Source organism: Cebus imitator, unplaced genomic scaffold, assembly GCF_001604975.1.
Source record: "Cebus imitator isolate Cc_AM_T3 unplaced genomic scaffold, Cebus_imitator-1.0 Scaffold242, whole genome shotgun sequence".
Classification (NCBI taxonomy): Eukaryota; Metazoa; Chordata; class Mammalia; order Primates; family Cebidae; genus Cebus; species Cebus imitator.
Genome location: NW_016107557.1, coordinates 3203115 through 3218770, shown reverse-complemented (window position 1 = coordinate 3218770; position 15656 = coordinate 3203115). Strand labels below are relative to the sequence as shown.

Genomic DNA, 15656 nt, shown 5'->3' with positions numbered 1-15656 from the left:
TATAAATAGTTATGAACTCAGTGCTACTGCTTTGAAATATTTTTTAAAACAGAAAAAACCTCTAATTAGGCTGAAAAGAAAGAAGAATAAGTGAGCAAGGGAGGAAAAGAGAGAGACACAAATTATTAATATTGAGAAAATATAAAGAAATCACAACAAACAATATGGAAATCAACAGCAAATTAAGAAAATAAAGAATTTCATGCCAAAAATTTGACAACTTAGAAAAAAAGGACAATTTTTTTTAAAAAATTCAAAATTGTCCAGACTCAGGAAGAAATTGAAAACCTGAATTGTTCCATATTCATTACAAAAATTGTGTTTTAATTAAATACCTTCCCACCAGGAGAACTATATTTCTAGATAGTATTATTGGCAAATCTATAAAACATTTAAGGAAGAAACCATACCTAGTCTACATGTTGACTTTCAAAAAAAATAGAGAAAAAGGGATCACTTTTCCAGTGATTTTGTGAGGCCAACATTATCATAACAGCAAAGTCAACAACATTATCAGGAAAGAAAACTACAGATTAATATTCCCAGGGAATGTGGGTTAAAATTCTTAGCAAAATATTAAATCTAGCAATATAGAAAGATAATAATAACTCAAAACCCAATGGTGTTTATTTCCAGATTGCAGGATGCTTCAAATTTGAAAATCTGTCAGTATAATTCACCACAGAATAAACAAACAAACAAAAATCCTATTATTATCTCAATAGATGTAGAAAAGTGTTGGACAAAATTCAACATGCAGGCAGAGGCAGGCAAGTTCTGGAACATGTATTGCATTACTGAGTTGTTCTCCCTTGAGGAAAGAGGCTATAGATGCATCCTATCAGGAAAAGACAAAGGGGCAGTTCCCTGGAGAAGTTAGAGCAGCAAGACCAGGTGGGTGATGGGGGCCCCAGGCCAATAAAGACCATCTGTAGTGGTACCACAGTATCTAGTGTACTTCAGTAGAAACCTTCAACCGTAGATGAAGGATATTTTAGGATTTTTTACACTCAATGATGGCAGCTTTTTTACACAAAGCAGATGCTTTATAGTTCTTACAGCCAAAAAGTCTACTTACGTTGGCTGCAGGCAAGAATTATCAATGCCGACTGTGGTCCCAGAGGAGAGCAGCCACCCCTCTGTTTCTAGCCCCACAAATTCTGCTGCTCCTCTCATTCCCCAGGAGGCAGTATGTCCAAGGAAGCCAGCTAGGAATTTGCTAACCATAGCTTCCTGGTTTCTCTTCTGCTCTTTTTGCTTCCTGATTTTGGTATTGCCAATACATGTTAGGAAAAAAACACTTTGGAGCTATTTAAAAAGATGAGGATTTCTATGTACTAATCTGGAAAGATCTCCCACATAATGTTAAATGAAAAAAGGAAAGGGCGAAATATGCGTATAGAATGATATGTTTTGTGTATAGAGGTGGCCCAAATAACACCTTTATAATATAATAGCATATTTTCATAAAAAATATGAAAGGGCTTTCCTATAAGAGGGTAGAGAAGATGATGTGAGGTGGAAGGAACGGAGGTGAGGGGGAGAATTTTTAATGCAAGCATATCTTGGAGATAATGTGAGTTGAATTCCAGACCATCACAATAAAGTAGCTATCAACTATTGTTTATCAAAAATAAAGTGAGTAACATAAACTTTTTCGGTTTCCCAATACATACAAATCTATGTTTACACTACACTGTAGGTAGTTTATTAAGTGTATAGTGGCATTATGTCTAAAATACAATGTGCATACCTAATTTTAAAATACTTTGTTTCTAAAAAGTGCTAACGATCATCTGAGCCTTCACTGTGTTATAATCTTTTTGCTGGTGGAGGCTCTTGCCTCAATGTTGATGGCTGCTGACTGATCAGCGTGGTGGTTGATGATGGCTGAGCTGGCTGTGGCAATTTCTTAAAATAAAACCCTTGAAGTTTGCCACATTGATTGACTCCTCTTTTTATGAAAGATGTCTCTATAGCATGCACTACTCTTTCATAGGATTTTACCCACAGTGGAACTTCTTTCAAAATTGAAGTCAGTCTTCTCAAACTATGGTGCTTGCTTTATCAACTAAGTTTATGGAATATTCCAAATTCTTTGTTGTCATTTTAAGAATGTTCATAAAATCATCACCATAAATAGATTTCATCTCAAGAAACTACTTTCTTTGCTCATCCATAAGAGACAACACTTCATCTGTTCAAGTTTGTTCATGAGATTGCAGCAATTCAGTCACCTCTTCAGGCTCCACTTGTAATTCTTGTTCTCTTGCTATTTCTACCCCATCTGCCGTTCCTTCCTCCACTGAAGTCTTGAACCCTTCAGAGCCATCCACGAGGGTTGGAATCAATTTTTTCCAAACTCCTGTCATGACGTTGATATTTTGACCTCCTCCTATGAGTCACTTAATTGTATCTAAAATGGTGAAATCTTTTCAGAAAGCTTTCCATTTACTTTGCCCAGATCCATAAGAGGAGTTGCTATTTATGGCAGCTGTAGCCTTAGAAACTGTATTTCTTAAATAATAAGACTTGAAAATTATAATGACTCTTTGATCCATGGGCTACAGAATGCATATATTGGCATGAAAACAACATTAATCTCCTTGTACATCTCCATAAGAGCTCTTAGGTGGGTGAGTAGGTGCATTGTCAATAAGCAGAAATATTTTGAAAGAAGTATTTTTTTCTAAGCAGTAGCTCTCAATGGGCTTAAAATATTCAGTAAATCATACTGTAAACAGATGTGCTATCATCCAGGCTTTGTTGTTCCACTGATCCAGCACGGGCAGAGCAGATTTAGCATCTTTCTTACAGGCCCTAGAATTTTCAGAATGGCAAATGGGCACTGGCTTCAATTTAAAGTCACCTGTTGCATTAGCCCCTAACCAGAGAGTCGGCTTGTCCTTTGAAGCTGCAAAGGCAGGCATTGACTTCTCTCTAGCTATGAAAGTCCAGTGACATCTTTTTCAAGCAGAGGAGTATTTCATCGACACTGACAGTCTGTTGCTTAGTGTAGCCACCTTCATTAATGATGACAGCTAAATCTTTGGCATAACTTGCTGCAGCTTCTCCATCAGCACTTGCCACTTCACCTTGCGCTTTTATGTTATCGAGATGGCTTATTTCCTCAAACCTCATCAACCAGCCTCTGCTGGCTTCTAAGTTTTGTTTTGCAGCTTTCTCGCCTCTCTCAGCCTTCACAGACTTGAAGAGAATTAGGGCCTTGCTCTGGATTAGGCTTTGCTTTAAGAAAATGTTGTGACTGGTTCCATCATCTATCCAGACCACTCAAACCTTTCTCATATCAGCAGTAAGACTGTATTGCTTTCTTATCATTCATGTGTTCACTGAAGTAGCACTTTTTAATTTAATTTATTTTAAATTTTACTCTAAGTTCTGGGATACATGTGCAGAAGGTGCAAGTTTGTTACATAGGTATACATGTGCCATGGTGGTTTGCTACACCCTTCAACCTGTCAACTAGGTTTTAAGCCCTGCATGCATTAGGTACTTGTCTTAATGCTCTGCCTCCCATTGTTCCCCACCCCTCAATAGGCCCTGGTGCTTGATGTTCCCCTCCCTGAGTCCATGTGTTCTTATTTAACTCCCACTTATGAGTGAGAACATGTGGTGTTTGGTTTTCTGTTCCTGTCTTAGTTTGCTGAGAATGATGGTTTCCAGTTTCACCCATGTTTCTGCAAAGAACGTGAACTCATTCTTTTTTATGGCTGCATAGTATTCCATGGTGTATATGTACCACATTTTCTTTATCCAATCTATCGTTGATGGGCATTTCAGTTGGTTCCAAGTATTTGCTATTGTAAATAGTAGTATATCTCATTTCCCTCAAGATCTTTCCCTCTGCATTCACAGCTTGGCTAACTGTTTGGCACAAAAGGCCTAGCTTTTGACCCACATTAGCTTTCAATACGCATCCCTCATTAAGCTTAATAGTTTTAGCTTTTGATTTAAAGTAACAGACTTGTGACTCTTCCTTTCACTTGAACACTTACAGGCCATTGTAGGATTATTAGTTGGCCTAACTTCAATATTGTTGTGTCTCAGGGAATAGGACATCCTGAGGACAGGGAGAGAGACAGGAGAACGGCTGGTGGGTGCAGCAATCAGAACATACACAAGGTGGATCGATTAAGTTCACCATCTTATGTGGGCATGCTTCATGGCATTTAAACAATTGCAGTAGTAACATTAAAGGCCACTGATCACAGATCACCTCACCGTAAGAGATATAAAAACAATGAAAACATTTAAAATATTGTGAGAATTATCAAAGTCTGTGCTACAGAGACATGAAATGAGCACATCCTATTGGGAAAACACCACCAACAGACTTGCTTGATCAGGGAGGCCACAAACCTTTATTTTTGAAAAACAAGGTATCCACAAAGCTTCAGAAAATGAATCAAAATAAAACAAGGTGTTCTTACACATGAATTTGATATTGTTTGGATTTTTGAACTATATGAATGTATTACATAGAGTAGGTTCCAATAAGTAAAAAATTGTTAAAATTTGTATTTTAAAATTATATTTAAGATTGTATTTTGGTAAAGAATTCTAAAATAGTAAGTTCAGTTTAAGTGGATGAGAGTATATGTACTGGTAAGTTACAAAAGAAACAAGGTGTAGAACAATTAATTTAGTGTTGTACTTTTGTGAAAGAAAGAAGTGTGTGTATGTGTGTTTGTGTTTGTTTATTTAAGTAAAAACAATACAGGATGAATAACTAGAAACTAATGGTTACAAGTTTTGAAAGAGAATGGATGGAGAGTGTGGAATGGGGAGCAAGACTTCTCTCTGTGTACGTTTTTATATAATTTTGATACGTACATATAACGTGATTGTTTTATATGTTTAAAGAAGTAAAATTACTTAAAAGAGATAAAAAAGAAAATCCTAAAACTGAAAGAAAAAAATGAACTTAACTTTATAGGAAATTCATAGATACACAGTGAAAAGAATTCTTTTAAGAAACCTTTGAATACCATATTCTAAATGTACTTCCTTCTGGGCAAAAAAAACCCCTGCATATTTCTTTCAATATTCTATTATTAGTACCAGTTGTGGTGCTGCAGTCTTGAAACTATTTTTATTTATTAACAATACAAATAAATATTAAACTATTAAAAATCAAGAACTTTAGTGTAAGAAAAATAAGTTCAAATATAAAATAAAATTATTTAAGAAAAACAGTAGTGCTAAATTTGAATTGCAAACATCAATATTAGATCCTAATTTTAAAAAATGTGTATTTATAGCTCTCCACTGAAAGGGTCAAGAAGCAATAATGTCTGAGTAGCAATTAGAATACCAGCCATTTTTGGCTTTCTAAGAACTATTTTTCAGTAAATGAAAAAATTCAGACTCAGAAGAGAAATGGCTGCCCCAGGTCTGGGACAAAGAAAGTACCAAGTAAGCTTCTGACATCTTGTCACAGAAAACAAAGGATCAGAGTATGACAGGGATTGGCTCAAATAACCCAGGAGACAGTTGGAAGGGATCTGCCTAAGTGGGCTTTGGAAATTTTGAACATTAACAAGAACAATCACTGATTTGGATCTTGGATCAAAAAAAAAAAGAACACACTACAAAGACATTCTTGAAGCTTTGGAGAAAATTTGAATATGGATTGAATATTACATTATATTTTAAAATTATAGTTTCTAAATTAGATATAATAATGGTATTGTTGCAGAAGGGCCTTATTCTTAGGACATACCTGCTGAACTCTTTGGAGTGAAATTTCATGATGTCTGTAATTTATTTTTAAATCCTTAAGGCAGTAAAAATCGTGCATTACACACATCAAATATATTATATACAATATATATAATTACATGTGTACACATACACAGAGACAGAGACACTGAAACAGAGGGAGAGGAAACACATGTACATATATAATAAATGTCCAAAGTTTCTGGATAGGCATGGAGGACATACAAGTGTTTATTGTATTATCTTTCAATTTTTTCTGTATAAATAAAACTTTTTGAAAAGTTTATAAAAAATATAAGTATTAAATAATTTCGAAACAATGGAAAAATCTAATGCTTTTTGGTCAAATAGGTAGAAAATGCTCAATAAAGCTCTGCTGACATTAAGATAATCCTTTTTAAATTTACTTATCTCACAGGAAAAAACTGCTAATAGGATTAGATTTTTTGAGAAAATTATGCCTCTTAAATACTTAGACCTTAGAAAGCCATGAAAGCAGCTGGGTGCAGTGACTCACTCCTGTAATCCCAGCACTTTGGGAGGATGAGATGGGTGGATCAAGAGTTCAGGAGTTCAAGACCAGCCTGGTCAAGATAGTGAAACTCTGTCTCTCCTAAAAATACAAAAGTTAGCTGCCTGTAACCCCAGCTACTCTGGAGGCTGAGGCAGGAGAATTGCTCAAACCCGGGAGGTGCAGGTTGCAGTGAGTCTATATCGCACCACTGCACTCCAACCTGGCAACAGAGTGAGACTCTGTCTCAAAAAAAAAAAAAAGAAAAGAAAATATGAAAGCAAAAAGAATTCTATTTTTTGAACAGTTTACGTACTTCTGTGTATGTATTTTTAAACGACTTTAATGTTTAAGATTGTTCATATGTGTCATAGGTAAAGCTGATTTTCAACACTTTAAAAATGGAAAAGATTAAGATTACTTTAAGAGATTTTGTGAAGTTTCTGAGAACTATGCAGCAGTGTTGTGACTGTGTAGCTTGGTATGCACCTAGTGTTTTGGTTTGGTAATTACAGAGCTATGGTATTTAACATCATATTTTTACAGTTTTGTAATTGTATTCTGCAGCCAAGAGGATAAGTAGCAAACCATTTTTCATTACCCCTTTTCCCTAAAAGAAAGAATGGAACAGCAATAAAGCCATTGTATAAATCAACATGAATCTGCAAATTCAAATGAATATAAAAAATAGATCTTTCTGGTTTTGAAAGGTCTTGCTGTAAAATGTTCACGTAATTCTCCATTACACTTTTTCCTTTTCTCTTTTCTCTCTCCTTTCTTTTTCCAATTCACAGCTTTCACTATTTCCTTCAAATTCAGTTTCTCTGGAGCATTTTCAAAACTGAATGGAACAGAGAAAAGTAACTGAGATCATCCCATGAAAAAACGAGAGAAAAAAACATTTCTGGAAGATCAAAGACAAACAGGGCTCAGGACACAGACTTCGGTCAGCACAGGTTTCTTTGCCACTTTATGCCCAGCTAATGGGCCACCCCCTTCATCCTCTCAGAGAAAGAGCAGTCCTTTGTTCCATCTGTATTCCCACCTCTCTTTCCCTCTCCTTTTCTTTGCCTCCTTTGCTGCCCCATTGTCAGTTTCAGTTCAATATACAGTATCATTGAGCTCAAATAGTACATCATGGACCCTGGAACCCTGGGCCTGCACCTCCGTTCATCCCTCAAGGCCCTGGACAGACTCAGAAATTAGAGGGAGTGACTAGCCTAAGGAAGGCAGGCATGAAGAAATCTTTGAAACTAAAATACATTGAAAAATTCCCTCTAGGTGTCCTGTGTTCTATAACAGGATTAAAGTTACTTGAAAAGTAAAGGAAACCACATAATCATATGTGTATTAAATGCAAAGCAAAAACTGCAATGTAGATATGTTAGCAACAAAGGAAAGAGACAGAGCTCCAAAGGGCTAACTAAGCTCCTACCATGAAGAGCTTTGGGAATCTCTCAGTGTCACTGTCCAAGTACAGACTCTCTTTTCATAATATCTTACACCTGTAATAGCAACTTAAGATTTACAACCTGGACCCCAGACATGGCTTGGCCAGTGCCTCCTCATCTAGGACAGTAATATTAAGTGTCTCTTGGAATGTTTACGTTTCTCAGGGTATGCCACTTGGTAAATTCCATGATGATTTGGCAAAGTTTATCCACCCCCTCCCTCTATAAGGCTCTCAGGATTGCCGTCTGAAGTGATTCCATATGACTCAGACCATCCCTGGCCCTGACATCTCCTGCAAAAACATCAGACGGCAGTGCAAAGTTGAATAAAGCTCAAGAGAACCATCAGGTGATAATGCATTTTCCTTGGAATATCAGTCCTGAAATAACCTTGAGTGTACGGGTCAGGCAATTCCCCTTGGAAGCATCAAACAGGCATTATACCTTGGAAAACAGAAACACTGGACTGCCCCCAAGAAGAAACTGAAAAGATACCAAGTTAGCAACACCGCAAAGCCACAAGCAACCTGCCTCCTTCCTCCTGTCCGGCTCTTTTGATAAAAACATTAGTCATACGCACAGTGTCCAGAAAGCATTGCATGATGATCTTTATCATGGAACTTATCACTCCCAATGGTGAGTGCCTCTTTCCTTACTGTCACCCACGAGGAAATTCTACACTGCTTAATGGTAAAAGGCTGTGTCTTATTCAGCTCTGTGTACCCAGAACATAGTAGGTGCTTAGCACATAGTAGGTACTCAATATCTATATATATATATCTGCTGACTGATTAAATGCTGAATGGAGGACTTGTCAGGTAGTCTGTTGGAATAAGGATGTTAACACAGAAATCATTTTGCGCCTTGCTGCTTTGCAGGCACTGTGTTAGAAATGTGTTTACATTGTTTCATTTAATCCTAAAATTAACTCTGCAAGGCAGGTGGCTTCATCTCAGGCTGAGAGAGGAGGTTATTCAAAGAGAAAGAGGTTAGAAGACAGATGTTCACAATCAAGCCCAGAGAACAGCAGAAACCCATCTCTCTGGTGCCATAGACCTCACCCATCCTGTCCTCAAGGAGCTGAATTAGCAGAAAGAAGGCACAGGCGACCAAAATGGTCAAGAGCTATGACATATTTTGCCCTGACTTCTGCCTGGCTGTGGTGGATCTCATTGCTAATCGTTGTGAGGAGAGAGAGAGGGATGAGAAGGTTTAATCTGAGTTGTGAGAGACAAAGAGAGTGGAAGAATGTGGCTGATTTTCATTATCTGCAAAGACATGAAAGACCCCGGGACACAAGGTGGTTCTGGCTGAAGTCAAGCTGCCCTCGGAAGGCCAGGGTCACATGTCCAGGAGCCGAAGTGGGCGAGTCCGGCTTCTCTGGTGGATGGAGGTGCCCTAAAGGGGATTGCAGAGAGGCGGAACCTCATCAGATTTGCGATTCAGAATACTTTTTCTAGCAACTGTCTGGAGTGGGACTGATCCTGGAGACAGACTATGAAAAAGATTCCAGGTAAAATTGGAAAGAAAGATGAATGAATGTGGGAGTGAGGAGCAGAGAAGAATTAAGGATGATTGCATTTCCGTGAAGAAGTGGAGAGGTTGTTTGCAGAGGACTCAAAAGCTTGGTAGGTAAATAAAATAGCGTGATCAGATAATTTTTTGAAGAATTAACATGTGTATTGTATTTTTATTCTATGATTTTCCTCACTGAGGAGTTTGCCAATGGCCCCAGGGGCCCAAGGGGAATTGCCAAGTCCATCCCATTCACTACTGCAGAAAATCCCTGATGGCATAAGTGGTCTATCGGGTTTTGCATCCAGGTTCTTTGATTGTGTCATTCTCTTGTCGCTTTATCACAGTTCTCTCTGACTTGAATCAACCAGGAGAATCAATCGAACAGCAAGAGTAACTGACGCAGTAATTTCTGCCCAGCACAACCCACAGCTGGCCGGGTCTAGGTTCCATGGAGCAGGAGGGTGTGGGTGGCTAGCCATCCTTGTTATGCAATGGCAAAGTTGCTGGCTGAATGTCTTGGTGACAAGGTTTCTAATTTAAGGGGCCTAATAGAATGCTTACTTGGGATTTTGGAATGTGAGAAACAGACAAGTTTTGGCCACACTGGCCCTCAGCAGAGATAAGAAGATACACACTTAGTTTAAATGCAGCCTTTCTTGTGCCTCTGGGGCCTGGTGCCCTTTCACAACTAACTTGCCACCTCAGGACAGTGAGACCAGGCAAAAGCATCCCGTCCAGTTCACTGGGATCCCAGGAGGCCTTCTAGTCACCATTTAGAGTTCTCCTCTGGGTTAACGATGGCATGAATACCCACAGCTAGGTACTAGCTGAAGTCAGAGACATGGTTTTACAGTGGAGCCAACTGAGGTCGGGGCGGGGGGGCCGGATTTCTCCAGCGTCACCACCTCTGCTCAGTGCAGACAGGAGAAGCCATATGGCAGCTCTCACAGAGGACTGTAGTCGGAGTGTGGAAGGTGAGAACAGTAGGGGACTACCCAGGGAATGGTCCACATGACCCTTGTGGGGCCTTACAAATGCCAGGGCCTGAGGAGTACCAAGTAGAGCTTTGTGAATTAAATAAAGATAAAGTAGGCTGGGTGAAGCGGCTCACACCTATAATACTAATTCTTTGGGAAGCCAAGGTGGGAGGATCACTTGAACCCAGGAGATTGAGATCAGCCTGGGCAACACAAGGAGACCCTATCTCTACAAAAATTACAAAAGTGAGCCAGGCGTGGTGGTGTGTGCCTGTGGTCCCAGCTACTGAGGGGGTGAAGTGGGTGGATTACTTGAACCCAGGAGGTTTATGCTGCAGTGAGCCATAATCATGTCACTGCACTCCAGCCTGGGTGACAGAGAACTTGTCCCTTAAAAAAAGAATACAGTAAATAAATAAAAGAAAAGGAAAAGATACGCTGTATCTTTTTGTAGGAGCTGGCCATTCTGCATTTTCTTTTCCATTTGGAAACCTTACTTCTCTCCTTAAAGCTCATAGTTACCAGGAGAGAAGGGCTGCATTACTTGTGAATAAAATCTTCATGCCACAGCACCTATGGCTCAAGGGAAGAGTGTCCAAGAGAGCCATAGGAAAAACCAGGTTGGCATGAGATGGCCGTAGGCTTCATGAACAAGAAAGCCACAGCTACATCCAAAAGACATTCTCTGGCTTCGCCTTCTAAAGCAAGCAACAAAACCCAGGGCTTAAACCCCAGGGCCAGTGACTCCACAGGGTGCAAAACTGAGTGGGCATGATGATTTATGGATCTGTCAAACACTCAGCAGCTTTCTGGTGTGTTTGGGGCACAGCACCTCAGAGTACATAAGTCGTTATTATGAATGCTGGGCGGGAGTGCTTGGGGACGGCTCTCAGGCCCCTGCGTGGGCTCACAGGCCTTCTTTGTTGAGCCTGGCAGAGCCAATAGCAGTAAACTCTGAAGCCTTCATTCCTCTTTGAGTTTACTTTATATTTAACTCAGAAAATAAAGTAAATCAAATGTTTTAAAGATCATATTTGGTTCATTTTTCATCCAGATTTGTTCAGTTTTAGAAAAACAAACTTATTTTCAAGGAATTCAGTCTTTGTCAATTTCGTTGAATCATTGTTACCAAAATATAGGAGTAACTTAATAGGGATATTATTAAATTTATGTACATTCATAATATATGCTTTGCTTTAAAAGACAAATAAGATGGCAAAGGTCTTTAGAGATTTTAAGAGTCAGCCTATGGAACACAACAATAAATCCTTCATTTTACAAACATACATTCCATCAGTAGTGATATTCTTGAGAATAATCCATCTCAAACATCTAAGAGAAGAAGTCTCATTAGCAGAATGGTGTGTGTTCCAAAAGTTTAATGATATTTCTGTTATTTTTGCTTTAAATCCAGAATAAAAAGAGGTGGGTTACAATTAGATCAGTAAGTAATAGATTAACTCAGCATGATTTAATCTGTTATACAATTAAATTATAGTACTTTTGGATCCAAGCACCATTTAGAACAATCTTTCTATTACAAAGACCAGGTTACAGCTTTGGAGATTGGTGGGGAAAATGCAACCTACACCAGCTCCTCAGTTCATTGCATGGTAACTGACCCTGGGTGACCAATTTGTGCCAAGTGACAAACGTTTCAAAAGACTCCTCTGGTGATGACTTCTCTTGCCATGTGGGGCCTCTAGCCAGTAAAAACAGTGGCAAATCTGGGGGCCTAGTGGGGTTTCAGGCTTAGAGCTGGGACCAGGACAGGAAGCCACAGGGGCTGGGAAATGCTGTGAAGCAGAGGCATTTCAATGTCTATCGTGTCCCGTTTCATTTTCCCTCTGGCAAGACACCAATAAATATTGAGCTAGAAGACTGATTCACAGACAAGAAGTGAATGTGATTTTCCCTCAGTGCACTAAGTAATTAATTATTTGTATTTGTTTACCTATTTTTTTCTATTTTCTTTTTTAAAATTATCCTTTAGGTTCTGGGATACATGTGCAGGACATGTAGGTTTGTTACATAGGTATATACGTGCCATGGTGGCTTGCTGCATCCATCAACCTGTCATCTACATTAAGTATTTCTCCTAATGTTATCCCTCCCCAATTCCCCCACCCCCTGCTATCCCTACCCTATCCCCACATCCCCTGACAGGCCCCAGTGTGTGATGTTCCCCTCACTGTGTCCTTGTGTTCTCATTGTTCAACTCCCACTTATGAGTGAGAACATACAGTGTCTGGCTTTCTGTTTTCGTGTTAGTTTGCTAAGAATGAGGATTTCCATGTCATCCATGTCCCTGCAAAGGACACGAACTCATCCTTTTTTATGGCTGCCTAGTATTCTACGGTGTATATGTGCCACATTTTCTTTATCCAGTTTATCATTGATGGACATTTGGTTGGTTCCAAGTCTTTGCTATTGTGAATAGTGCTGCAATAAACATATGTGTGCATGTGTCTTTATAGTGGAATGATTTATAATCCTTTGGGTATATACCCAGTAATGGGATTGCTGGGTCAAATGGAATTTCTAATGCCTCTTGCTCCTGTTAGACTTTCAGTTTTAGGATGGCAGGAACCCTATTTGCCCTATTCTTTTTTGGCTGTCAGCACACACCCTTGCCCGTACTGTATGTTTAGATTAATAAAATTGTGAAAATACATGAATAAATCAATGGTATAATTGATGATAAATGGAGGCTCAGGAGGAATTTGTTGATTTTTTTTCTGCCACTAGAAAAATCACCTTCAGAGTCTATTATTATATTACGTGTGAAGAATAACAAAGATTTGGAATGCTTTATAAATAATATGTATATATGCATATATTTCTTACATGAAAAAATGTATATATTTACATATATTCATGTATACATATATATTCAGGGTGTATATATATATATATATATATATATATTCAAGGACCTCCAAAGCAATTCTTTGCATAATGCTGGGTGACAGCTGGAAGACTGGACATACAGAGAATATACTTCAGATCTAAAATATTAAGACACCTTTCAATTCCAGGAATATCTACTCTATGAGACTGCATTTGTTTGCAGGGACTTCCTCTCTCCACCCAGATCACAGATGACCTTCCTTGAAAGTGATTGTGAAGGAGACAAAATCAGGACCTCACAGAGGACCTTGTGTTTGCTCTTTAGCAAATCTAGACTTTTTATTGATGTAGCTAATTTCTTGTTAGAAAAGGTTGGGCTTTCATCCAACCTGTTACACTAATCATGTTCATACATTCAGAGCAAGATGCTTGAGAAGTAGAGTCTTCTTTGGAGATAAACTGGATCCCAGCTGAGGGAAGGCAGGTGGAGTCCTTCTCCTCTGACCAGGCTTGGAGAAACCATTGGTTTGAAGGATCAGAGTCCTGCAGAGGAGGAGCCCGAGGGAGACCTGTGGTGTCTGAAAAGCACTTCTACTTTCTTACCCCACACTCCAGCTACTACTTGTTTCTAAACACTTCCGCAAGAGTGAAAATTCTCGTTAATTTATATTCTGGACGTGGTATCATTTGGGAAAGACTGTTGAAGAAAAACACCACCACCACGAGCCTAAGCGGGCGTCAAGCATTTTATTTTGCAAAAGAGATCAGGCCAATTTTGAAATGATTAGGAAACTCTGAATTAGGGTAATCAAGCCTTTTAAACTACAACCCACGGGAAGAAATACATTTTACTTCTAGACCATGAATACATATGTGTGAAACCAGAAACAAAATTTTGCGGAATGATATTTATTTTTACTATATATGATGTAGTCTATTTGCTATTTTTTCTATTTTGTTAACAATTTTTTTGGTTGTGACCCATTAATGGTTGAAACCTCCAGCTCAACAGATAATAACATATGTTCTTAATGTCACTTTCAGAGAGTTTATTGTAATGAGCAAACTTCTTCCATCTCATTCTATCATGACACATTGTAACCATCACTATTACTTTTTCCCTACCCCACTAAGACTTATTGGAAATTGTTCAGTCAATTTTTCTGCTCACCTGTCATTCAAGCCAAGAATGTGGTATGTGACTCCGTGTGCACAGGCAAGAGTTTATCTTTTCATTATTTTCAGTGGAGCTGTACAGAAGAGGGAATGATTTATAAGTTTCAGTTTGTAGCGCATGTCATGCCATGGATCCAATGACTAAAATAGAAAATAATCGAGGCAGATTATTTGGAAGAATATTAAATATGACGTATACTTTAGGTACTTATATTTCTAAGATCTCTGAGTCTTGGAATATTTAAAATGACCAAAAAAGGAACTGGGTAAGGCTGATATAAAAATATTTTCAAACAATGAAATGATTCCTCATGTGTACCATGGAAATCATTAAATGTTAAGTAAAGCTTAGAATAAATCCTAGAAATGATCTATTTCAAGGTAATCATGTTCATTTTCCTTTAGATTAGTACAGTAAAATAGAAAAGCATGCTCATATTCTACTTTTTTGATTATCCTTTATAAAATTGTATATTTTGAGCTCCTAAGGAATGGCAACAAAATTTTTGCAAGAGTAGATATGTTTAAAAATTTGTTATTCAATGCATGGTAGACCTATTCAGGCTCAGATAAAGTAAAACAAGAAATAAGCCACACTTATGAAACCACTTTGGACTGGTCTCTAAAGCTCATCTTTAATTTAAATGCCTAATTTATCTTCTTGCCATATATTAGTTTCTGCTAAATAATCATAATATACCAAATGTTCAGAAACAGACATGCAAATGTGAACTAATTAACTGATATATATATATTTTTTCATGAGATGGAGTTTTGCTCTTGTTGCCCAGGATGGAGTGCAATGGTGTGATCTCGGCTCACTGCAACTCTGCTTCCCAGGTTCAAGCAATTCTCCTGCCTCAGCTGGGATTGCAGCCAAATGCCACCACACCCAGCTAATTCTTGTATTTTTAGTAGAGATGGGGGCTCACCATGTTGGCCAGACTAGTCTTGAACTTCTGACCTCAAGTCATCCACGTGCCTTGGCCTCCCAAAGTGCAGGGATTACAGGCATGAGCCACCGTGCCAGGCCTCACTTTAACTTTTCTAATTAAAAGTGATAGTAATAGTAATAACATCCATGACACTTTTCATGTTTTATAATTAGGCAACCACATAACCAGCTCAAAAGAGCTCTTGATTCCAAATGGGTTCCAGGTCCTATGCATAATCCTTAAACCAACCATAAAACTAAGCACAGAGCAGTGATTTAAAAGCTAATAACTAATTGATAACTCATGAAGATTTCACTGCAGAGATTTTGTTTATTAAAATGACTACAAAAGAAATATGACAACAAGAAAAGAGGCTACTGTTAATTTGGTTTTCATGAAAAACTACCCAAAGCTAAATAAAACATTTTATCTGTACAGGTTATTCAGTCACCATACTGCAACTTTACAGAAATGTCCTTTTCCTTTTTCTTTCTTT

The 15656-nt window shown here is 38.3% G+C and overlaps 1 protein-coding gene across 1 annotated transcript in view; it reads left to right on the top strand.

Annotated features, from left to right (window-relative positions):
• Positions 1–982: 982 nt before the first annotated feature.
• Positions 983–15656, top strand: part of LOC108282511 (ATP synthase subunit g, mitochondrial-like) — a 63158-nt gene continuing 48484 nt past the window's right edge. Inside the window, exon 1 of the mRNA XM_037727846.1 lies at positions 983–1189. Within this exon, the coding sequence (XP_037583774.1) occupies positions 983–1189 (207 nt within the window). The remainder of the gene's footprint in view (positions 1190–15656) is intronic.